General features: G+C 31.9%; 1 protein-coding gene across 6 annotated transcripts in view; it reads right to left on the reverse strand.

Annotated features, from left to right (window-relative positions):
- The window catches only part of STXBP5L (syntaxin binding protein 5L), a 478212-nt gene that overhangs the window by 247956 nt on the left and 204623 nt on the right, over positions 1-25633 (reverse strand). For 4 of the 6 annotated variants that reach the window (XM_005548039.4, XM_005548040.4, XM_074033373.1 and 1 more), the window contains exons 8-9: positions 12535-12618; positions 7269-7392 (exon numbers count right to left, since the gene is read on the reverse strand). In XM_005548039.4, coding sequence (XP_005548096.1) covers positions 7269-7392; positions 12535-12618 — 208 coding nt within the window. Of the gene's footprint in view, positions 1-7268; positions 7393-12534; positions 12619-17034; positions 17132-25633 lie in introns of all 6 variants that reach the window. The other 2 variants (XM_074033375.1, XM_074033374.1) reach the window with 1 other exon arrangement.

Below are 25633 nucleotides of genomic sequence, written 5' to 3' on the forward strand. Positions count from 1 at the left end.
CACATATTTAACCCTTTTTTTGGTGGCAAAAGCAGCTAAAATTCTTAGCAGAACTCTCAAATACAATTATATTAACTTTAGTCCTTATGCTGTGGATTAGATTTCAACTTATTTATCTATATATCTGCTACTTTGTATCCTCTGACCTACATCTCCCTGTTTTCTCCCTCAAGCCCTCCTGCCCCTGGTAACCACTGTTTTATTCTCTATCTCAGTATATTTGACTTTTTTAAACAAATTTCACATATGAGACAATGCAATACTTTTCCTTCTGTGTCTAGCTTATTTCACTTAGCATAATGTCCTCCAGGCTCAGCTACCTTGTGGCAAATGACAGAATGTCTTTCTTTTTTAAGGCTGCATAATGTTACATTGTATTTAAATAGCTTGGTATCTTTATCCATGCATCAGTCAACAGACATTTAGGTTGTTTCCATATCTTGGCTGTCGTGAATATTGTCATGAACATGGGAGTGCAGATAACTTTATAAGGTAGCGATTTCATTTCCTTTGGGTACATACCCATAAGAGAGACTGCTGGGTTTTTATCTTAGTTCTATTTTTAATTTCTTTAGGAATCTCCATACTCTACTAGTTTTCCATAATGACTGTACAATCTACATTCCCACCAATAGTTTACAAAGATTCCCTTTTCTCTATATACCTGCCAACATTTGTTATCTCTTGACTTTTTGATAACAGTCATCCTAATAGGTGTGAGATGATTTCTCATAGTGGTTTTGATTGGCATTTCCTTGATGATAAATGATGCTGGGCACCTTTTTACGTATGTGTTGGCCATTTTCATGTGTTCTTTGGATAAATGTATATTCAGGTCTTTCACTCATTTTTTAATGGAGTTATAGAGAGATAGAAAAAGATTAGTGATTACCTAGGGCTGAAGGAGTGGGGATGGAAATGAACTGCCAGTGGGTATGGGGTTTTTCGGGTGATGAAAATGTTCTAAATTTATTAAATGATTAAAATAATTGTGTTGATTGCACAACTATGAATATATTAAAAAAATCATTGAAGCTTATACTTTAAATTGCTGTTGTGAACTATATCTCAATAAACCTGTTTTTTAAAGAATGAAGTTGAAGCTCTCCAAAGTATAGCAGATAATTTAGAACAAAATCTGTTGTCACTTACTTATCTCTCAGAGTTTCTAGTTTAACATTCTCTTTTGGAGTCTTTAGATTCCTTATTTTCATGCTTACCATCTCAATGACATTTAAAATTAAAAAAAAAAAAAACCTGATATATTTACCATTTTATTTATTTCAGTAAGAATCATTCAGGGCACCAAACCTTCCAAACTGCCTGTAATTAACCATTACTCCTTGTTTAAATAATTTTCCTATTGTGTTTATCTTAGCTACATATTTGCTCATCTAATTTTAAAAACCCTGTGATTATTTTTCTTTTTTTATTAGTTATTAAACTTTAAGTTCTGGGATGCATGTGCAGAAAGTGCAGGTTTGTTACATAGGTATACATGTGTCATGGTGGTTTGCTGCATCCATCAACCCATCATCTAGGTTTTAAGTCCCACATACATTAGGTATTTGTCCTAATGCTCTCCCTCTTCTTGCTCCCATCCCCCGACAGACCCTAGTGTGTGATGTTTCCCTCCCTGTGTCCATGTGTTCTCATTGTTCAACTCCCACTTATGAGTAAGAACATGCAGGGTTTGGTTTTCTGTTCCTGTGTTAATTTGCTGAGAATGATGGTTTCCAGCTTCATCCATGTCCCTGCAAAGAACATGAACTCATTCTTTTTTTATGGCTGCAAAGTGTTCCATGGTGTATATGTGCCACATTTTCTTACTGCAGTCTATCATTGATGGGCATTTGGGTTGTTTCCAAGACTTTGCTATTGTGAATAGTGCAATAAACATACGTGTGCATGTGTCTTTATAGTAGAATGATTTATAATCCTTTGGGTATATACCTAGTAATGGGATTGCTGGGTCAAATGGTATTTCTGGTTCTAGATCCTTGAGGAATCGCCACACTGTCTTCCACAATGGTTGAACTAATTTACACTCCCACAAACAGTGTAAAAGCATTCCTATTTCTCCACATCCTCTCCAGCTTCTGTTGCTTCCTGACTTTTAATGATTGCCATTCTAACTGGCGTGAGATGGTTTCTCATTGTGGTTTTGATTTGCATTTCTCTAATGACCAGTGATGATAAGCCTTTTTTCATACGTTTGTTGGCCACATAAATATCTTCTTTTGAGAAGTCTCTGTTCATATACTTTGCCCACTTTTTGATGGGGTTTTTTGATTTTTTCTTGTAAATTTGTTTCAGTTCCTTGTAGATTCTGGATATTAGCCCTTTGTCAGATGGATAGATTGCAAACATTTTCTCCCATTCTGTAGGTTGCCTATTCACTCTGATGATAGTTTCTTTTGCTGTGCAGAAGCTCTTTAGTTTAATTAGATCCCATTTGTCAATTTTGGCTTTTGTTGCCATTGCTTTTGTTGTTTTAGTCACGAAGTCTTTGCCTATGCCTATGTCCTAAATGGTAGTACCTAGGTTTTCTTCTAGGGTTTTTATGGTTTTAGGTCTTACGTTTAAGTCTTTAATCCACCTTGAGTTGATTTTTATATAAGGTATAAGGAAGGGGTCCTGTTCAGTTTTCTACATATCGCTAGCCAGTTTTTCTAGCACCATTTATTAAATAGGGAATCCTTTCCCTGTTGCTCGTTTTTGTCAGGGAAAACCCTGTAATTATTTTTCTTGGGGACAAACTGAATTTACAAAGTAATATGTGGCAAATCAACGTCTTCATAATGTTGAATTTACTATGCATACATATGGTATGTTTTTAATTTATTCAAGTTTTCTGTTGTATGTTCCGTATAGAAATAATACTTCACATGTATGTTAAGGCTTATTCCCATGTATTCTTGTGGGTGCTGTGATCTAAAATGGTTCTATTCATCCATTATATTTTGTTTGTTTTGTGTACAGAATTCTACTGTTGCATGTAATAGTTTTCCTAATTCATTTTTGTTTTGTGTTGTCTAATTGCATTATGAAAAAGTAACTAAAATTTTGAATACTCTTTCTAAAATTTTAAATATTATATTTCATTTTCAAGTCTAATAATATTGGCTGGCATTTCCAGGAAAATATTAAATAAAAGTGGTAATTGTGGACACCCCGTCCTGCTTCTGAGCAAAATTTTCGCTATTAAGTATTTGATAGGATTTGGTTTAATATCATATATGTAGATATGTGTTGTATATGTATGTGTGTATGTATGCATGTGTAACTGGTAGCACTGCAACTGAAAAATACACATTTGAAACCATAAATACATATTTGAAACCACTGAACAGGAAAAATCGATGTCTGCAGTAACAGCAGCATCAGCTATAAGAACAATGCCATCAACAGTGCTAATCTTGAGTAAAACAGCTGATGACCCAGCAAATTATATATCATATATATATATACACACACATATAATATATATGAGAAACTTGGTAGAACCCTTAACAGAATGAACTTGAAGAAACCAAGCCTAGACATAAAGTAGTCAAATTGCTGAAAATAAAAGATACCCCGCAAAATTTTGAAAGCAATTGGAGAAAAGTGACACATTACATAAAGAGGAAGCAAAATTCAAGCTACTACAGATTCCTCACTCAGAAATTATGGAAGGCAGAAGATCATATAAAGTGTTCATCACCTTAAAACCAAAACACGCATGCTCACACAAACTCTCAGTTCAGGAATCTAAATCCAAAAAAATGGCCTCCAAAAAAGAAAAAAAAAAAAAGGCAAAACAAAACAAAAATGAACTTCCAGATAAAGGAAGCTATGTGAATTCATTTCCACTAGGCCTAAAATGAGTTGATGGGTGCTGACGAGTTGATGGGTGCAGCACACCAACATGGCACAAGTATACATATGTAACAAACCTGCACGTTATGCACATGTACCCTAGAACTTAAAATATAATAATAATAATAATACAATAAAAAAAATTTAAAAAAAGAAAAATTAAATAATGTTCTTGTATCTTCAGGAACAAATGCAAATTACAAATAGCAAAGAAAATTCAAAAGACTATTTTTCCTCTTAATTAAAAAAAAAACATGTGACTATTTAAACCAAAAATTATAACAATATATTTGGATGTACTATATGATAACTGTAGCATAAAGGACAGTAGGGGAAGAGAAATAGATCTATATGGTTACAAGACTTGCACATTTTATGTGAAGTGTCACAATGTTCGCTCTAATAGGCTTTGAATAGTTAAGGAAGTATATTGTAATCCCTGGAGCAACCAATAAAAAATATGTGAAAATAAAATGCTTAGATTAATATTTAAATTAAAATGAAATTATAATAGAAATGAAATTATAATATTTAAATTAAAATTTCAATTAAATTAAATTGAAATAACCCCCAAGAAGGCAAAAAGAGAAAAGAAGGAAAAATATGACAGGACCCACCAAACAGATAATGAAGTGGTAGGCTAAAATTCAATCTCATCAGTAATTACATTTAATATTAATAGACTGAACTCTGTGACTAGATAAAAGCACAAGACTCAACTATGGTTATTCCCAGTATCTACTGATTCCAGGACTCCCCCTCCTATACCCAAATCCACAGATGCTTAAGTCTGTTATATAACATGGCATAATATTTGCATATAACCTACATACATCCTCCTGTATACTTTAAATCATATCTAGATTACTTATACGCAATACAGTGTGACACTACACAAGTAGTTTTAACACTGTATTGTTTCTTTTTATTTCTTTTATTTTAAATTTTTGTATTTTTAATTGTTTCTTCTCAGAATACTTTTGATCTTTGGTTTTGTTGAATCTATGGGTGAAGAATCTGTGTATACAAAAGGTGGGCTATGCTCTTTATAGGATATGTAATGGATGCCTAATAATAGATCCTCAAAATACATAAAGCAAAAATGGGCAGAATTAAACTGAGAAGCATGCACTTCTATAATCATATTAGGAAATTTAATACCACTCTCTCAGCAATTGATAGCACTAGACAAGTATCAGTTCAATTACAGGGAATCTGAAAAACACCATCAACTACCTTAACCTATTTGTTTTTTAAAGTAAAACAGAAATGAACAGAATTACTAAGGAAAATTCATTATAAGAGAAATGTTAACTCGCTTCTCTAAGAATTGAAATATCAAAACAAAAAATTAGCAAAGATTTAAACCATACAAAATGAAAAACACCATTTCAAGTTTGACCTTTATGTAACAATTAGAAAATGTACATTCTTCCCAAGCACACTTAGAATGCTATGGTAATTGGCTCTGCACTGATTATAAAGCAAATCTCAGTAAATTTTGTAGAACTAGTTATGTCATATTCTCTGGCTACAATTTCAAAATCCATCATAAAAAAACATGCTAAGAAATTAAGGCTGGGTGTGGTTGCTCACACCTGTAATTCTAGCAGTTTGTGAGGTCAAAGAGGGAGGATCACTTGAGGCCTCCAAAAGCTTAGGATCAGCCTGGGCAACATAGCAAGACCCATCTTTTATTAATAATAATAACACAAATAATAAATATGAAAATGTTTAGAAATTAGAAAGCACATGTCTAAATAACTAATGGGGGTCAAAGGAGAATTATAATAGGAATTATAGAAAATATCTCAAACTAAATATTAATGAAAATTATATATGATTAATATTACATTTAAAAACTTGTAGGATATATCTAAAATGGTACTTAGAGAAAAGTTTTATTTTAGAACAATGGCTAAAACAAAAGGAAAAAAAATAAACCCAAAGAATGTGAACAGATATGACAATAAATGCCTCTATTATCAAAATCACTGGTGCTTATGTTATTGTGAGGCAACAGGAACATAATCTGATTTACATATTATAAAAGACATCAAGGCTGATGTGTTGAACAACCTGTAAATAGAACTTTATTTCAACAGAAAACCAGAATAATAGAAAACAATCAAAACTGATGAAATAAATATGGATATGGTAAAAAAATAAAAGTATCAAATGTCCAGTCTAGCCAAAAGAACTAATAGAAACTGATATTTGAGAAGAACATAAGGAAGTAAGTAGAAAATTTATAACTAACTCATATTACACTTTTACAAATAAAAGGCATGAGAATTGGGGGTTAACTCGGGGTGTGTGGAGAGAACCTATTGCCTCTCATATAAATAAATAGTTAATCCTGATTGGTATGTATAGCTAATATCTATCCAAGGTTTCTGTAATGGCAATCTCTAAATAAAGCATCTCTAAGTAAGCATTGAAATGTAAAGTAATCTCTAAGTAAACCAGCTAAAGGCCAAAACATTTACATCCTGGAAGAATGTTGCAATAATTTAATCATTTACTGATGGAGCAAGTGATCATGGTACAAAAAAATAGCAGAGACACATCATGAAATAATTCTAAGAATGCTTGTGATCTATGGGTCACCCATTACAGAAAACATACCACTATTTTCCAAATGTGACATGATAACAAATGCTCAGAAACTGTAAAATAGAATATTTTTGATCAACTGTTAGGTTCTGACATATCTATTATTACAAATAATCAACGGTATGAGGTAAACATAGAACTCAGATAATCACCAATATTATCAAATAATTTAGTCATCTGAATTATACATATTTATATATTTGAATTTTTTATTCTTCCCCGGTAGGTATACAGTTCCAATATAAATTCTTGATTAAGATTAAAATCCTCACTTAGGATTAAAATGCTCTTTTCAATGTGGAACCCAAAAAGAAAAGTAAAAACTAAAATTAAAACCACAGTCTTCATAACTTAGTGGAATCAAATGGCAGAAATGGAAACAAGTAGAGAATCTAGAAAGCAATAGACTATAAAGCAGTATAGGAATTAAGTCTGAAAGTCAGATCTAAATAGTGCAATTCTCTCACTGGCTCCTCAACCCTTAAAAGCAACAAAATTTCCTGTATTATCTCCTCTGCCTCAGATATATCAACCATCCATTATCCGACTTTTGGCTGGGACACTATATAAGTACAGCTTACAAAGCAGGGATGTGGGTTGGCAGGAAGAAGGGAAGTATGGAAAGTTTGGGGTACAATGTAGGGATCTGTAGGTGGCATAAAAGGGGTATTTAGAACCAGAAGCTATGTCCTATTACCTTTTTCTACCAAACACATGAATACCATCTATCTTACTTCAAGTCAAGGCACTGAGTAGTCAGTGTTTATTTCTTTTGAAAGCATACATCTTACCATGTGGAATTGTGGTCTGGAAAGGGCGACTTGGGCTTTTCAGGTTCCATAAAGTCAAACTACCATCTGAATGGCTGCACATGAACTGTTTGCCCTCATGATGCCAATCAATTGAATGAATAGCCTAATAAAATAACAATTAAAAACAAGTAGAGGGGGAAAAAGTAGATAAGTTATATCATTCTATATTCCAAAGAAAGACTATTCTGATATAAAATTATTATACTAATAACACTTTAAAAACATTTTTTCTGACCCATATCAGAATGTAATTTCTGATAAGATGAAGTCCTATTTCCTCCTAACATAGCCAACTAAAAAAATAATTTAAGAGCTACCATCTGAAGGCTTTCTATTTGCCAAACCCCATGGCAAGCATTTTATACACATTATCTCATTTAATCCTATAAAAAAGGGTATTGATTTTTCAATTTACACATGTTGAAACAGGTCTTGAGAGACTGAGATACCTGCTGAAGTCACAAAACTCAAAACCAAGGTCTAACTATGAAAAACTGTCAATCATTGCACTGTATTGCCCTCTTGCATATACTATTTAAATCAATTTAAAGCAAGAAAGGTCTAAATTTTCTTTTATATTTTCAGATTAACTCTGCAGTTTTGAGTCACATAAGATTCAAAAGTAATTACAGCCATCCCTCGGTAACCATTGGGGATTAGTTAGAGAACTCCCACACTCCCTCAGATTCTAAAATCCACAGATGCACAAGTCCCTGATATAAAACAGCATACTATTTGCATACAACCTATGAATATCCTTGCATATACTTTAAATCATCCCTAGTTTACTAATAGAATGTAAATGATATGTAAGTAGTTATACTATACTGTCTTTTTATTTGTATTATTATAAATTATTATATTGTTTTAAAATTGTTTTTGTTTTTAAAATATTTTCCATTATAGTTAGTTGAATCCAAGGATAAGGAATTTATGGATACAGAGGGCTGACTGTATTCCTTTTTCCCAAGGTATTCTATTCCCAATGCTAGCATAGCGACCAGCATAAAGTAAGTACTCAATAAATATCTTCTGACTGAATTTGTAATTAATGTCACACACATTTCCACACCTTTGGTATTCTTTCTAAATTAATAAAGTATATGCAGAACTTGGGTAAAGTACTAAGTACTATGAGAAAAATTATAGTAGATATAAAGGCAGAAAAGAAGCATACAACATCTTTTCCTTAAAGACACTTATAAAATAGCAAGAGAGAGAAGATTAATATAAGTGAATACTAATCATATTTATTGTTTGAAACATCACACATAGACACATACAACTAAAAGTTCCAAACTAAGTTATACGTACATAACTGATAAAAGTTCTAAGCAATCAGTATTATTAGAGTTGCAGATAACTGATGGCTAAAGTAATTATTAAACATATCATCAAGAAAATAAGATTGATTAAATGGAAAAAGTAACATGAAACCCTGGACTTGTGTTTTCTCTCACTCTGTGGCCTTCATTACTAAGCAGAGATTTCTTTTTTGCTAGAGTCCAGCAGAGGAAGTTAGAGGGAAAAATACTTCTTTCTCTTCTCCTCTGCTTATTTCTTCTCCCTTCTGTAGGTGGTGCAAGGGAAAGTCACATCTTATTGCCTCCCCTACATGTTAACTTTGATGAGCCTCATTTAACTTAAAGTTGTCTCAAACTGTTTTGCCATCAAAGGTGGAGGCAGAAAAGGCACTCTCAGCCCTAAACCTTCTTATTTCACTGAATTTCTATCTACTGGAAAGGACAGATATAAAAATAATAGTTACAATAAAGCCAAAGTAAGTCAGTACTATTAAAGAAGAATATTTATTGTTTAGAAAAACAAGCATGTAAAACCAACTTGTTATTAGAGATCAGGGTTTCATGTAGTGCATTACTGAGTAGCTAGCATTTGATCTAACTTAATGGATAAACATTCAATTTCTATTTATTAGATTGTACCCTACTCTTTTCTCAAAAAAAGGGAGGGGAGCTCAGAGGGCTTACTGAAAAAACAAAATTAATACAACTAATCTAAAAAGAATTTTAAGATATAGAAAACAGAATTTTAAACATAAAATACTAGCTAGTTTTATCAACTCAGTGGCTGAGACTGAGTTTCTTTAAAACATGAAAGAAGGAAATCCAAAAAACTGGATAACAATATGGAAAAAAGGAAATACAGCAGTTCTTAAGAAATTAAAAAATTTTCTTCAGGCCAAACTCTGAGGGATTTCTTTGTGAAAGATTACTTAAGAATTATTGACGTAATGAAAGAAAAAATTTACAGTCAATGTGAAAGTAAAATTCGTATATTTGTTTCTGAAAATAATCTTGGATTTCCAAAACAAAACTCAATTCATCAATGGCTATTTATGAAGAGGCTAGTTAAATTGTCTAAATAGTTTTACAGGGGCTAAAGACCTAACAGAATTTTGATATACAGAAGAGGAAAGAAGGCAGTTCATGATGAGAAGTTAGAAGGAACAAAGGCTCAGAGATAAGAAATAAATGTTATATATAGAAGATAGTGAGTAATATGTCTGAAATGTGGGGAATGTGTAGAAGGATGCTGTAAATTTAACTGAAGAGGAATGATAGCACTAGGACCTTAAATCTCATGTCAAGCAATATGGACTTTGTATTGTTGACAATTGAGAGCTATTCAAAGGTTCTGTTGTAGAGAATTCCATAATCTGTTTTAAAATGATAATCTTGTTAATGAAGGATATATTGAAGAGGTAAGATATCAAAGGAAAAGTGGTTGTGATTAGTTAAAATGCTCTTATAGTCATCCAGGCAAAAGATAACAACTTGAAATAGGACATTGGAAGTGGGAATGAGAAAAGAGGAAATAAAAGAGACAATATAAAGTCAGAATCAGAAAGACTGCGGAAACTGATTGCATATACTACATGTTGATGGAAGAGACAAATATTACTTTGAGGGGTCTAGGCTGAATTAACTAAACAAGACTTAAAAACCAGAAGAAAACATAGAAGGAGGTTTAGATATTTAAATACAAATTCAGTGCCAATGGGATATTTCGTTGGATTTATCTAATATATTGTTATATATTTAGATCTACAGTTCAGGAGGGAGGTAAAGGCTACAGATATATGGATGTTCTTTTTTTTTTTAGCATAAAGGTAATATTTGAAATGATAAAAGAGAATATAAACATTAGAAAGTATAAATTGGGGAGAGAAGAAATGAGGGTAAAGACATAGTATCCTGAAGAATATTAATAATGTAAAGGAGAGGTAAGGGAAAAATCAGTTATGGAGAAAGGAGGTATGATAAATGAAGTGGAAAGACACAGTCAAGTGAATAAATTATTTTAAGGAGGAGAAACTGAGGTAAAGCCACAGGTTTAGTGAGGAATGTAAAGGCTAAGAAGAGGTCACTGTGTATAGTAATGAAGAGCTCATTGGTGACTTATAAAAAACCATTTCAGGTAAGTATTAAGCATGTTTTCTAGATATGAGAGGTAAAGTGCTGAGGAGAGGCTGAAAAGTTTGGTAGTGAAATGAAGTATTTAACTATCTCTATTAAAACAATAGAGCATATAATGATGCATTACAGTAGATAAAGATGATAGATTTATATACATATATCAGATGTCAAAAACTTCTAGGTATAAATTACATATATTGTGGTACTGTACTAACTCACTTAGGCAGCTGCTAATCCTTATTTTAAAATTTCACTGCAATTTTACTCTCTTTTTAAGGCTCAAAACGTTTCTTCCACACTGTTTAAGGCCATAGGAAAGCTAGATGATTCAGCATTTTCCTCTGGGTTTCGTTTTGAACTGGTTATTCTAATTCCAACTGACTAAATATTCCCATGGTGTTCATATTCTTATTTAGCTGCTAGTGTTGAGAGAGGGAGGAGAGGGAGCACTATCCATCCCCATCTTTATGATTTGTATAACAAAAGGAAAATCCTAGCTTAGCTCACTAGGACCTTCTTTTCTTATGATTCAAGATGCTCAAGAATTTGATTATAAAAAACATAACTGAATGATATTACTTATCAGATTATTTTTCACCAATCATGAAAAAATTACCCAGCTGCCATTTTATTTTCTTTCTAAACTTTTTTTTACCACTATGAGAACCACTGATAATGAATTGTACAGTTTATGAAATAGGTGAAGGCTTATATCTTTAAGCACCAAAACTTAAACAATTAACTGCTATGAGGGGGATGGAAGAGAACATGTAAAGTATTCTACGGTGACTACAGGTTCATTTGGAGACATTTTTTATCCCTCCAATGATAAAATGAGGAAGTGTTCTAAAATTAACATGTGTGTGGTTTTCATTTTCCAATTATTTCATTGCTGCCTTAAATTATTTGGCACTTTTCCTATATAAGAGTAGGTTTTACTGGATGTAAATTTTTGACCTATATTTTCCTCCTATCTCTTCCTCCTCCCACCATTTTCAAATTGAATTAATAGCACAGATGATCACCTTTGTTTCCACAGGCACAAAAGGTAATTTCCCTTTTAATCTGTTGCTCCCAGTTTTACCATCTTCTTGTTAGCCTCTCCTGAATGGAAAAATAATGAATGGCCTGGAATTAATATCTGAACAACTGAAGTGTCAACTGGGAGATTATTCCGTGATGAATAGGAGTTTGTTGCTTCCCCTAAATGCAAGCTTACTCAAGTCTCAATTATGTACAATAAAACTTACTTCAAGATCTTGTCATTTAATAAGTGTCACTTATTAAGATCTGGTCACTTACTAAGTATTACTATTTACAAAATTTTTCTTTATTCTAAGAAGACAAGTATTAGAAGACAAGACCTTTCAAACTGACTTGAACCTTTTGCCTCTGAAAAGGAATTTTCTAAGGAAGGTGTGAATAGTGTCTTTAGAGACCTTAAGGACAATGAGGCACAACGTAGCATGGAGCCTAGAGAAAGGAAAAGCAGTTGAGACAAAGTTGGGGATATACTACAGGTGACAGGCACCCAAGTGTGTAAGAGTACAAGCCAGGACCTATTAACAAATGCAAAGTATATAAGATGCCACAAGAGGGCCCCAAAATAGGCAGTCGAGGCAGAATTTCCTCTTAAGAGAAAAACCAGAGATGGAACTTACACAAATACCAAAAGACAGTGTGAAGCATTGGGTCAGAATCAGGCAACTTCCCAAGGCTAAACATATTGGTAAAGTACAAAGCTTAAAAGCAGTAAACAGGCATAACATCACAATACTGTTTCAAACATTTCGGTGGAAATCACTTACCTCATCATAATAAACTCTCAGTTCTGCTCTTTTAGATTTCAAGTCCCAGAATACTACAGTACCATTTTCATAACCTATTAGCAGCTGGAAAACATTAGAACAATCATTTTCTTAATTCTAACATTAATTTTAACTTGCTTCAAATAAAGTTTAATGTTAATAAAGTAAAATCATACCACATAACACAACCTTATTTAGAATACCAATTTTTCTAGAACTTGAATATAGGTTTTCTACATTAAAAAAAAAATGGCACACAGACTCTGCTTCAATATGAACACTTACCAATAACCTCCACCTAATTTCAAAGAGGAAGTGAGGAAGAATATAAATATATATGACATGATATAAAATAAGTATGAAAATTGGAAGAAAAGAAAAATGAGATAGAAAATGAAGATGAAATAAAACATGAAATGGGATAAGATTAAGTCCTATGCACTTGAGAAATGTGGCTTCAAATTTCTTCTATCAAATCCTATTTTCTCTTTGACTGAATTCAATATTTTAAACTGATGTTTTATGAACCCTCTGAAGATTATAAAGGTATTCTAGAGATTCACATCATTAAAAAGGTTAATATTTATTTTTAAATCAATAAATAAGATGATTAATAAAATATTATTTCTTTAAAACCGAAGAATTTGAGAACACATCATGATTATAATATGATCATCTTTAAGACTCAGTCATTAAGCTAAACAGTGCTAGCCATACTGATAACTTTTGCTGTTAAATGATTCTCAATTATTATTTGTATCCTTCCTATTTTTTTGTTACCAATGACAGTAAATTTACCTATCATTGGTTAGGGAAAAAAAATAAAAGGAAAGATAAAAATAGCCAATGTTAAAATAATGATATATTTCTGACAGATTTGCCTTAAGATGATTTTCTTGAAATACATTAATAGTATTCCTTTGATGAAAATTCTTATACACTGCATAAAGATGTATTAATAACTTCAAAAAAACATTGGTAAGGAAAGAAAATATAGTGGTGGTGATACCTCAGCCTGCAGAGCATCCTGAGACCTTATCACTTATCTCGACATCTTACAATGAGACACAAAAAATAACAAAAATAAACCAGCTAGTAGTTTTCGCAGTAAAAACACAAATGTTTTCAAATATCAGTTCATTAAAGCAATATACATTTATTTTTGAAGCTATAACAAAAATGCTTGGTTATTAAATCACACACAAAAAAATGTTAAAATCAATTTGACAAAAAAATGGAGTTTTTTACATGTTAACTTGAAGTAAATGGCATATATGACTTGCAAAGTGAAAATGTCAAAACTAAATACATACTTGAGTAATATTTCTTAAAATAAAATAGATGTGACTGTACTAAGATATGTTTTAACTTCAAATTGATTTTTTTTTACATACAAGAGAACATGATGAACAATGAAACCAATTTCTTTTCTTTCTTCTTCTTCTTCTTCTTCTTCTTTTTTTTTTTTTTTTTTTTTTTTGAGACAGAGGACAGAGTCTTACTCTGTTGCCCAGGCTGGAGTGCAGTGGCATGATCTTTGCTCACTGCAACCTCCACCTCCTGGGTTCAAGAGATTCTGTGCCTCAGCCTCCTGAATAGCTGAGATTACAGGCATCTGCCACCACACCTGGCTAATTTTTGTATTTTTAGTAGAGATGGGGGTTTCACCATGTTGGCCAGGCTGGTTTTGAACTCCTGACCTCAGGTGATCTGCCCCTCTTGGCCACCCAAAGTGCTGGGAGTATAGGCATGAGCCACCGTGCCCAGCCAGTAAAACCAATTTTATTGAGTGTATGAGACTCTTGGCAAGGAGATATTGGCAAGGAGATTCATTAGCCTAAAAAGTTTGGAAAATATAACTTAAGCAATAAAATGAATAATATAATCTTTCTAAATTTGAGCCCCAAGATTTAATAAAATAATATCCTAAAACACTATTACATTTTCTTAAAGTAAATATCTGAAAGATAAAAGTTGCTTTGCTTATAAAACATTGCTAGCAATAGCCCCAGTAAATCACAAAATATAACAGACTGAACCTCAAAAACACCATAAATTGTTGAGATAAGTATACAAGATTATGATTTAGAAAACATGATATTAGAATCAGTTAGAGAATTAGAAAAGAGAAAAGGAACCCCCCTGACATCCAGGAGACATTAGACAAGGCCACTCTGTGACCATGAGGAACCAAGACAAAAATAAGAGCACTCTGCAATAATATTTGACCACACCAAAACAGGAACAATGCCCAAACCACAAATTATATATACATATTTTTTAAAGAGAAAATGTATATCACAATAGAAGTAAGTACCATAAAGGCAAAGAAGTAGGGTTACTTCTTCACCATGATATCATTAGAACCTACACTAGTGTCTGAAAAAAATAGGTATTTGGTGAATAACAAATTAATTGTTAAATACCAAAAAATCAAAATTGTAGATGTTATATTCTAACCACAGTAAAATAAAATTAGAAGTCATGACAAAAATATTTTGAAAACTAAAAAATATATCTGTAGATAATTAATTAGCAAAGAAGAAATCATAATGAAATGTATAAAACAGAACTGAACAAAAATGCCTCGTAAGACACAGATATATCTTAAGAGGAAGTTTTATGGTTTTGTAAATATGTATGTAGAGAAGAAAAACTGAAAATGTTTTAATTACATAAGCATTTGACTTTGAAAAGTAAAGAAAAAAGTAAATCTCAGAAAGTAGAAGAAAAAATAATGAGCCACCTTATTCAAGAGCAAAGGATACCACCTTTTATTTATTCAAGTATACTTTTACATTATTAGGAAGTTTGAAAGTCTTCCACATACTGATTTTCTTGCTAATTTTATACCTAGTTATTTTAACTTTCTTACTGCTATTTTATGTAGGTTCTTCTCTTCATTACCTTTTCTAATAGGGTATCATTTCTATAACTAGATTTTAGTATACACCCTTCTAAATTCTTTTGTTTGTATTCATTTTAAGGTTGATTCTCTTTGCGGTTCCAGATATATTATCATATAATCTAAAATAGAGACTACCTTATTTTTTCCAATTTTTATGTCTCTAATTGTTTGTATTTGTCTAACTGCTTTGCTAAAAATCATCCTAGCGTATTAAAAATAGTGGAGAGGTTGAGCACCCTTGCCTTCTTCCTGACTTTAGTGGCTATGCCTCTAGTATTTCCCCATTAAATAAGATCCTGAATTCTGGGGAGGGAGGATGAGGGCATAGAAAGAGAGAGAGAGATTTAAAGAAGTATACATTGATTTATATGTTATAAATTTCTTTTATTAGGAATAGGTGTTTAATTTTAAGATAAATATTTTTGTTGAAATATATATAATGTACAGAGATTATAGATGTATATTTAATGAATTCTGATGAAGTAAACATACCCATGAAACTACAATCCACATTAAAAATACAATAGAAGGACAAGTAATACAAGAAAAAAAAACGCAAGCCATTCAGAAGCCTATTTCATACTCTTACCTAGTTAATATTCCCACTCTCCTCTCTAAAAATAACCACTATCCTGACTTCTACCACTGTAGGCTACTGTTACCTGTTTTGAATTAGACAGGTAGAATTATGCAATACATATTGCTCTCTTTCTTGCTTCTATTTCTATTATATTTGTATTATTAATTAATTTAATTTCATTATTAAAATAGCATTTCATTGTTTGGCTATGGCACTACCACAAATTAATTTATTCATTTTACAGTTGATGTAATAATACTACCATGAACAACCTTGTACATATCTTTTGGTAAATACCTATATGCATTTCTGTTAAATGTATATTGATCCATAGGATATTAGTATGTTTAACTTTGATACTGCCAAGCAGTTTTCCAAAGTGGTTATACCAACCACTGCATGTTTTCATTTTCACTAAATGTCTATGAGTTCCAATTCCTTCTCATCTAATGATCAATATTGTGAATAGCTGTACAATGTTAAATTAAAGAGATACATCATAGCCATCTTTGTCTCATTTCTCATTTCAGGAGGAAAACTTATATTAATGCATCATTAAGGAAGATGTTTTCATAGCTTTGGGAAAATTAACAAAGTTCATATTAATGAAATTCCTTTCTTTTCCTAGTGTACCAAGAGATTTTTATAATGAAGAGAAGGTAAATTTTATTAAATGCTTCTTATTATCTATTTTTATTACCATATATTTTTCTACTTATTTCTGTGAATTGCATTGACTGACTCTGAAAAGTTAAACTGTACTCCTAGGGGGAGCTTAACTTGATTGTGATTTTTTTGTGCCTTCTCTTTCATTCTTGATCAGATTTGCCAGAGATACATCAATTTTGTTAGTATTTTCAAAGAATTGCTTTTGCTAATGTACTAAATTTTTTGTTTTCTATTCTTTTAATTTCTGCTCTCATGTTTTGAATTAGGGTTCTCTGAAAAACTAGAACCAATAGATGTTTTTCTATGTATAGAGAAACATATTTATTATGAGGAATTGGCTCACGTGATTATGAAGGCTGACAAGTTCCAAGATCTGCAGGGTGAGTTGGCAAGCAGGAGATCCAGGAGAGCTGATGGTGTTCCAGTCTGAGTCTGAAGACCTGAGAACCAGGAGAACCAAGGGTATAGTTCCAGTCTGAAGGTCAGTAGGCTCAAGAACCAGGAAGAACCGATGTTTCAGTTAGAGTCCAAAGGCAGAAAAAAGCTGATGTTTCAGTTCAAAAGCAGTCAGGCAGGAAGAATTCTCTCTTACTTCAAAGAGGGTTAGCCTTTTTGTTCTATTCAGGCCTTCAGCTGATTGATGAGACCCACCCGCATTAGGAATGGCAATCTGTTTACTCAGTCTACAGATTTAAATATTCATCTCAACCAAAACATCCTCACCTAAACCTTTAGAATGATGTTTGACCAAATATTTGGTCACCTGAAGGTCCAGTCAAGTTGACACATAAAATTAACCATTATAACTTATTGTTATCTTTCTACTACTTTCTTTGAGTTTAATTCACTATTTATCTGACTTACTGGGTTGGATACTAAGATCATTGATTTTCAACTTATCTTCACTTTTTAATAAATGCAATATAAACTATAAATTTTACTGGAGGCACAGCTTTAGCTACACTCCACAAGATTTTGATATGTCATATTGTTATTCAATTTTGTTTAAAATATATTCTAATTTTTATACTGACTTATGACATAGAAGCTATTCAGAAGTGTAGTACTTAATGACTAAACAATTGGGGGATTTTTCGTTTATCTTTTTCTTATTGATAATCTTGCTAGATTCTCTTGTGGTTAGAGAACGTATTGTTTATTATTTTAATCCTCTGAAATGTATTAGCATGTTTTTTGGTTCAGCAAGTATACAACTTTGGTAAATACTCTATTAGCGCTTGAAAATAATGTGTGGTCTGCCAGTACTATATACATAATGTATTGTATGTGTCAACTTGGTTAAGTTGTTAATCGTGTGGTTTTAGTTTTCTTTATCCTAATTATTTCTTTGCTTGTTTTCTCAGTGACTGGAAGAGGTTTGTTAAAATCTCCAACTGCAATTGTAGATTTGAGTATTTTTCATTTTAGTTCTGTCCAATTTTTAAAATATTTTTTAGTTCTATCAAATAATACATACACACACATCATGATTCCATGCAAAATGAAAACACAATTCAGATAAGCACATGTTTTAGTTAACATGGTACCATGCAAAGTAAGCACTACCTGTATACTATATATCTATGTCATCATTAGATATATACACATTTAGGATTATTACATCTTCAGCTGAATTAGCCAATTTCTATTATAAAATATCATCCTTAACAAAGTTTTTGCCTTAAAGTCTATATTCTCTGATATTAGTATAGTTACACAAGTTTTCTTTGGTTATGGTTTACATATTATATCCTTTTGCAGTTTTGCATTAAACTTTTCTACATCTGTAAGTTTAAAGTGTATCTCTTGTAACTGCATATTGTTGTTTTAGCAGCTTGCAAATTATTGTCTGGTAATTAGCCTATTTAGTCAGTTTACATTTAATATAATTGCTGACATATTTTAGAACAAAGCTACCTACTTATCTTGTAAATACAAATCCCATTTGTTTAATGTGTCCTCCCTTTTTTTGGGAATGGGATTGGTTAGTAATTTTTTTCTTATCCTAATTTTCCACTCTATTAACTTATCCATTATACATACATTTATTATTCTTTTAGTATTACCCACCAGAATAAAAATTTTTCATGACTTATCAAATTATAATGTAAATTAGTACTTGTGCTACTTTCTGGAAATTATAAGGACTGTATTAGGGTTCTCCAGAGAAACAGAATCAATAGGATATATAGCTGCATAGATATATAAGAAGGAATTTATTATGCAAATTGGTTCATGTAATAATGCAGGATTAGAAGTTTCACAATATGTTCTCTATAAGCTGACGAAGTAGGAAAGTTGGGATTGTAATTTAGTCTGTGTTTGAAGGCCTGAGAACCAGAAAAGTGGGAGGGGCCTGTTGTAAGAAGAGTCTGAAGTCCTGAGAACATTGAGCTGATGTTCAAGAGCAGGAAAGGATAGATGTCCCAGTTCCAGTAGAGAGAGCAAATTCACCTTTTGTCTTTCTTGTTCTATACTAACCTCAATAAACTGGATAATGTCTACTCACACTGATGAGGGCAGATATTCTTCACTCAGTCTACTAATTCAAATGGTCATTTATTCTGGAAACACTCTCACAGACACACTAAAAATAATGTTTTACCAACTCTCTGAGTATTCCTTAATCCAGTCAGCTTGATGTGTAAAATTAACCATCACAAAGACATTGCCAATTAAATTTAGTGAACATCATCCCAACTTGTATCATAATTCTCAATATATTACACTCCAAGAAGTCATTATTTTTATAAAACATTTCCTTGGCTTAACGCATGTTTGTGGTTCTTTATTCTTTTCTTCATCTCTGTTCTTATATAATAGATCATTTCCATTTTCTTAAACAAGTCTTTTAGGTTTTTCCTTAGTGAAGATTCGATGTTGATGAATTGTTGCAAATTTTGTTTGTTGAAAATAATTTGATGACATGTTTCAAATTATATTTTTGTAGAGTATAGAATTCTCCCAGTGGAAGGACTGATCTGATTATCAAAACTGGAAATATAATGGATGCTAAATGTTATTCAAAGACTTTTTCAGCATCAATAAAGATAATCATTTTTTCTTAGACCTATTAGCAATATAAATTATATTGATGGATTTTGTAATAGTATCTATCCTTGCATCCCTGGGGTAAAACACCACTTGTCATAATGAATTATTTTTTAATGTGCTGGTGGGTTTCTGTCTCCTAATATTTTATTCAAGGTTTTTCCATTAATATTTTATTTTATTGTAGTAAGAACACTGAACATGAGATCTACCCTATTAACAAATTTGTAAATATATAGTACATTACTGATGACTGTAGATACAATGTTACACAGCAGATTTCTAAAGTTTATACATCAATCAAGCTTGCTTGACTGAAACTTTAAGTTCATTGATTAGTGTCTCTGCATTTCAACCTCTCCCAGTCCATCAGCCACCATTACACTCTTTGATTCTATATATATGACTATTTTAGATACCTGATATAAGTTGAATAGTGAAGAATTTATTTTTCTATGACTGGTCATTTCACTTCACATAATATCCTTCAGGTTCATCCATGTTGTCACATATTATAAAATTTCCTTATTTATTAAGGCTGAAAAGTATCCCATTGTAGAAATACTATGTGTATTATAGGTATATGAGGGAATACTCTCCATCCCTAATAAGGGCTGGGTAACCACATGTTATTTATTCATCTGCCAATGGCCATTTAGGCCATTTCCACATATTGGCTATTGCCAAAAGTATTATGATTTATTTCTCTTAGAGATCTTGATTTCAATTCTTTTGTATAAATATCCAGAAGTGGGATTGCTGTATTATACAGGTAGTTCTATTTTCAATTTCTTGAGGACCCTCCACAGTTTTCCATAGTAGCTGAACCATTTTGCAGTCCCACCATACAGGTGTTCCAGTATCATCACATCCTTGTCAAAAGGTGTCATTTGGTCTAAAATATATATACATCCATCCTAATATCTATTCTTGGTTTTGATTTGCATTTCTCTAATGATTAGTAACATTAAGCACTTTTCCATATACCTGATCTTAGGCATTCTTTGTGTGTGTGGTTACCTTAGGACTTACATAAAAGCTAATGCTCTATTTTAAGCTGATAACACCTTAAGTTCAATACTATACCAAAACTCTATACTTAAACTTCTCTTCCCCTGACACATACTTTATAGTACAGACATTGGAGAAATGTCTATTTAAGACCTAAGCCCATTTTAAAAAATCAGGTTACTAGATTTTTTTTTTTTTTTTTACTATTGAGTTGTATGAGTTTATTATGTATTTTGCAGATTAATCCTTTACAGATATATGGCTTGCAAAATTTTTCTCCTATTCTTTACATTGTGTTTTCACACTGTTGATTGTTTCTTTTGCTATGCAGAAGCTTTTTAGTTTGACATTGTCCTACATGTTTATTTTTGTTTTCATTGTAGTTACTTTCAGTGTCATGTTTATAGAGCCATGACATTGTCAAAACCAGTGTCATGAAGCTTTTCTTCTATGTTTTTTCTACATATTTCAGAGTTTAAGGTCTTATGTTTATTTCAGAGTTTAAGGTCTTATGTTTAAGTCTTTAATCCATTTTGAATTGATGTTTTCAGTATGATGTAGGAAAAAGGTCTAATTACATTCTTTTACATGTGGATATCCAGTTTTCTCAATACCATTTGTTTAAAATATTATCCTTCCTACACTGTGTATTCTTGGCACCCTTGTCAAAGATCAGTTGACCACATATGTGTGGATTATTTCGGGGCTCTCTATTCTGTTCCATTGGTCTATATGTCTGTTTTTATGCTATTGTCATACATATTAATTATTGTAGCCTTGTAATTTAGCTTAAAATCAGAAAGTGTTATTATTATGTGTTGAACCATCCTTGTACTTCAGAGATAAATCCCACTTGATCATGATGCATGATTATTTTAATGTGCTCTTGGATTCAGTTTGCCAGTATTTTGTTGAGGATTTTTGCATCTATTTCATCATGAATATTCACCTGTAGTTTTATTTTCTTGTGGTATATTTGACTAGTTTTGATGTCAGGGGAATACTGATGATAATGTTTTCCCTCTTCAGGTTTTTTTTTTTTTTTTTTTTTTTAATTTGAGGATCGATGTTAATTCTTCAAATTTTTGGTAGAATTCACTAGGGAAGCCATCCTGAGCTTTTCTACATTAAAAGGTTTTTCATTACTGATTCAATCTCTATCTAGTTCTTAGACTTTCTATTTCTTCATGGTTTGTCTTGGCAGGTTTTATGTTTCCAAAAATTTACTCAATCCTTCTAGATTATACAGTTTGTTGGTATATAACTGTTCTTATTAGTCTCTTATTATCCTTATTTCTGTGGCATCAGTTGTAAATCTCTCCTTTCATTTCTATTTATTTGAGTTTTAAATCTTTTTTACTTAGTGTAGCTGAGTTTGTCAATTTTGTTGATCTTTTCAAATAATAACTGTTTCATTGATTTTCTTTTTTATCTTTTTCATTTATTTCTGCTCTAATCTTTATTTCCTTATTTCTTCTACATTTGTGCTTAGTTTGCTCTTCCTTTTCTAGTTCCTCGAGGTAAAGTTGTATGTTTGCAGGTCTTTCTTATTTTTTAATGTAAGCATTTATTGCTAGAACTTCCCTTTTACTACTGCTTTTTCTGCATCCCATAATTTTTGTTAGAGTGTGTTTCCATTTTTGTTTGTCTCAAGACATTTTCTAATTTCTTTTTTGATTTTTATTGAGGCAATGATTGTTTAGGGATGTATTGCTTAATTTCTATGTATTTGTACATTTTGGAGTTTTCTTCCACTATTGATTTCTAGTTTTATTACATTGTGGTCAGAAAGGATACTTGGTATCATTTCAATCTTCTTAAATGTATTAAGGTTTGTTTCATGGCCTAACATGTTATCTATTCTGGAGAATATTACATTTGTGCTTGAGAAAAATGTATATCTTGCTTCTGTTGGGTGGAAAGTTCTGTATATATGTTAAGTCCATTTGGTCTATGGTGCTATTGAAGCCCTCTGATTCCTTTTAATATATCCGGATAATCTGTCTATTATTGAAAGCGGAGTACTGAAGCCTCTTACTGTGATTGTATTGCTCTCTATTTCTCCCTTCAGTTCTGACAATATTTGCCTTATATATTTAGGTGCTCTGACATCAGATATGTATATATTTATAATCATTATTTTCTTCTTGGTGGATAGACCTTTTCATTGTCCTTCTTCGTCTCTTGATATTTTTTGACTTAAAGTCTATGGAGTCTCCTATAATAATAGCCATCCCTCCTCATTTTTGTTTACTATTTGCATAAATTATCATTTGCATGAAACATCTTTTTCAGTCTTTATATATCCTTAAATGGAAAGGGAGTTTACTGTAGACAGCATATGGTTGGGTCTTGTTTTTTATTTTTTATTTTTCTAAATCAATTCAGATACTTTGTGTCTTTTGATTGGGGAGATCAATTCATTAACATTTAAAATAATTATCGACAGGGAATGATTTGCCATTTCATTGGTTGTTTTCTGTTTGCCTTATAATTCTTTTGTCTGTCTTTTCCTCTCTTGCTGTCTTCCTTTATGTTTGTTTATTGATATGCTTTGATTTCTTTTTATTTTGTGTAACTTCTTAGGCATTCATTGTGTGTATGGTTACTTTAGGACTTACATAAAATCTAATGCTCTATTTTAAGCTGATAACACCTTAAGTTCAATAGTATACCAAAACTCTACACTTAAACTTATCTTCCCCTGACACATACTTTATAGTATTGTTGTCACAATTTTCATCTACTTATATTGTGTATCTTCTAACATAATTTTCAGTTATAGCTATTTTTAATAGTTGTGTCCTTTGAATTACTTTACTACAATTACTTTTGCACCATCCTAATAGAATTAAGTGATGTACCCATCATCATTACGCTACAGTATTCTGAATTTGTTTGTATATTTACCCTTATCAATAAGTTTTACACTTTTTTTTTTTTTTTTTTTTTTTTGAGACAGAGTTTCACTCTTGTTGCCCAAGCTGGTGTGCAACGGCACGATCTCAGTTCACTGCAACCTCTGCCTCCCAGCTTGAAGCAATTCTCCTGCCTCAGCCTCCCAAGTAGCTGGGATTACAGGCATGGGCCACCATGCCCAGCTAATTTTGTATTTTTAGTAGAGATGGGGTTTCTCCATGTTGGTCAGGCTAGTCTTGAACTCCCAACCTCAAGTGATCTGCCCGGCTTGGCCTCCCAAAGTGCTGGGATTACAGACCTGAGCTACCATGCCTGGCCTAAGTTTCACACTTCCTTCTGCTATTGCATTGCTGTTTAACATCCTTTTCTTTCAATTTCGGTATTTTTTCAGTCTTTAAAAAATTTATTTCTTTTATATTGACAGATAACATTGTATGTTTTTATCACATATAACACAGTATTTTGAAATATATATACATTGTGGAATGGTTAAACTTGTTATAGTTAACAAAAACATTACCTCACATAGTTATCATTTTGTGATAAGATCACATAACATCTACTCTCTATGTTTTTCAACAGTATAATATATAATTAACTATAATCACCTTGTAATACATTAGATCTCTTAAAATTTATTCCTGCTACATAACTATAATTATGTTATCCTTTGACCAACATGCCCTCATCCATTCCTCCTCATTAACCACCTCAGCTGCCGGTAAGTACCTTTCCTCTCTCTACTTCATTGTAATCGATTTTTAAAAATTCCACATACGAGTGAGATGATATTGAATTTGTCTTTCTGCTTCTGGCTTATTTCCCTTAACGTAGTGTCCTCCAGGTTCATCCATGTTGTCTCAAATGAGAAGATTTTATTATTTTATATGGCTGAATAGTATTCCATTGTGAATATATATCATATTTTCTTTATCTATTTATCCAATGATGGATAATTACGTTGATTCCATATCTTGGCCATTGTGAATAATGTTGTGATGAACATGGGAATGCAGATATCTCTTGGATATATTGACCGCAATTCATTTAGTTATATACTCAGTAGTGGTATTGCTGGATCATATGGTAGTTCTATTTTTAATTTGAGCAATCTCCATACTATTTTCTAAAATGGTTGTACTAATTTTCATTACCTTCTCTCCATATCTTCACCAGTACTTATTATCTTTTGTCTTTTTGATAATGGCAGTTCTAAATGGGGTGAGGTGATAGCTCACTGTGGTTTTGATTTGCATTCCCCTGATGATGAGTGATGTTGAGCATTTCACCATATACTCATTGGCTATTTATAATATGTCTTCTTTTGAAAAATGTCTATTTAAATATTTTGTCCATTTTTCAATTGGGTTGTTTGGTTTTTTATGGTGAGTTGTTTGAGTCCCTTATATTTTTGAATGTATGGTTGACAAGTATTTCCTCTCATTCTGTAGGTGGTCTTTTTTTTCCAAGTCTTTTATTGTCACTTTCAGCATAAGTGATGGTTTGTTTAAAATACTTTGTAGTCTGCTTGTAGTAATAACTGTTCTGCTACTAAGTACGGTTTCCTTTGCATTGTCCTCCCTCTTCAGGTTTCATAAATTTGAGAATTAATCCTGACTGGCTGCAATAGAATATGTACCATTTTCTTTTGAGCCTAATTGATGGTGATGAGGTTAATGTTCTCATTGCCTTTGAATTACCATTTTGATTCAGAACTCGGAATAAAAATAGAATTTATATCCTCCAGGTAAGTAAATATTTATTATATCTGTTCTTATAGTGTGATTGTTAAGAGCATTGACTCTGCGATACAGTCTAGGTTTGCACACTAATTCTGATAATTACCAGCAGCATGATCTTGGGTAAGTTAATTCATATTCTGCCATAATTGTTTCACGCGAAATAGTACCCCTCTCATAGGGATTTTTAAAATTCGACATGTGTCATTGTTTTTCTTTTTA

Source organism: Macaca fascicularis, chromosome 2, assembly GCF_037993035.2.
Source record: "Macaca fascicularis isolate 582-1 chromosome 2, T2T-MFA8v1.1".
Classification (NCBI taxonomy): Eukaryota; Metazoa; Chordata; class Mammalia; order Primates; family Cercopithecidae; genus Macaca; species Macaca fascicularis.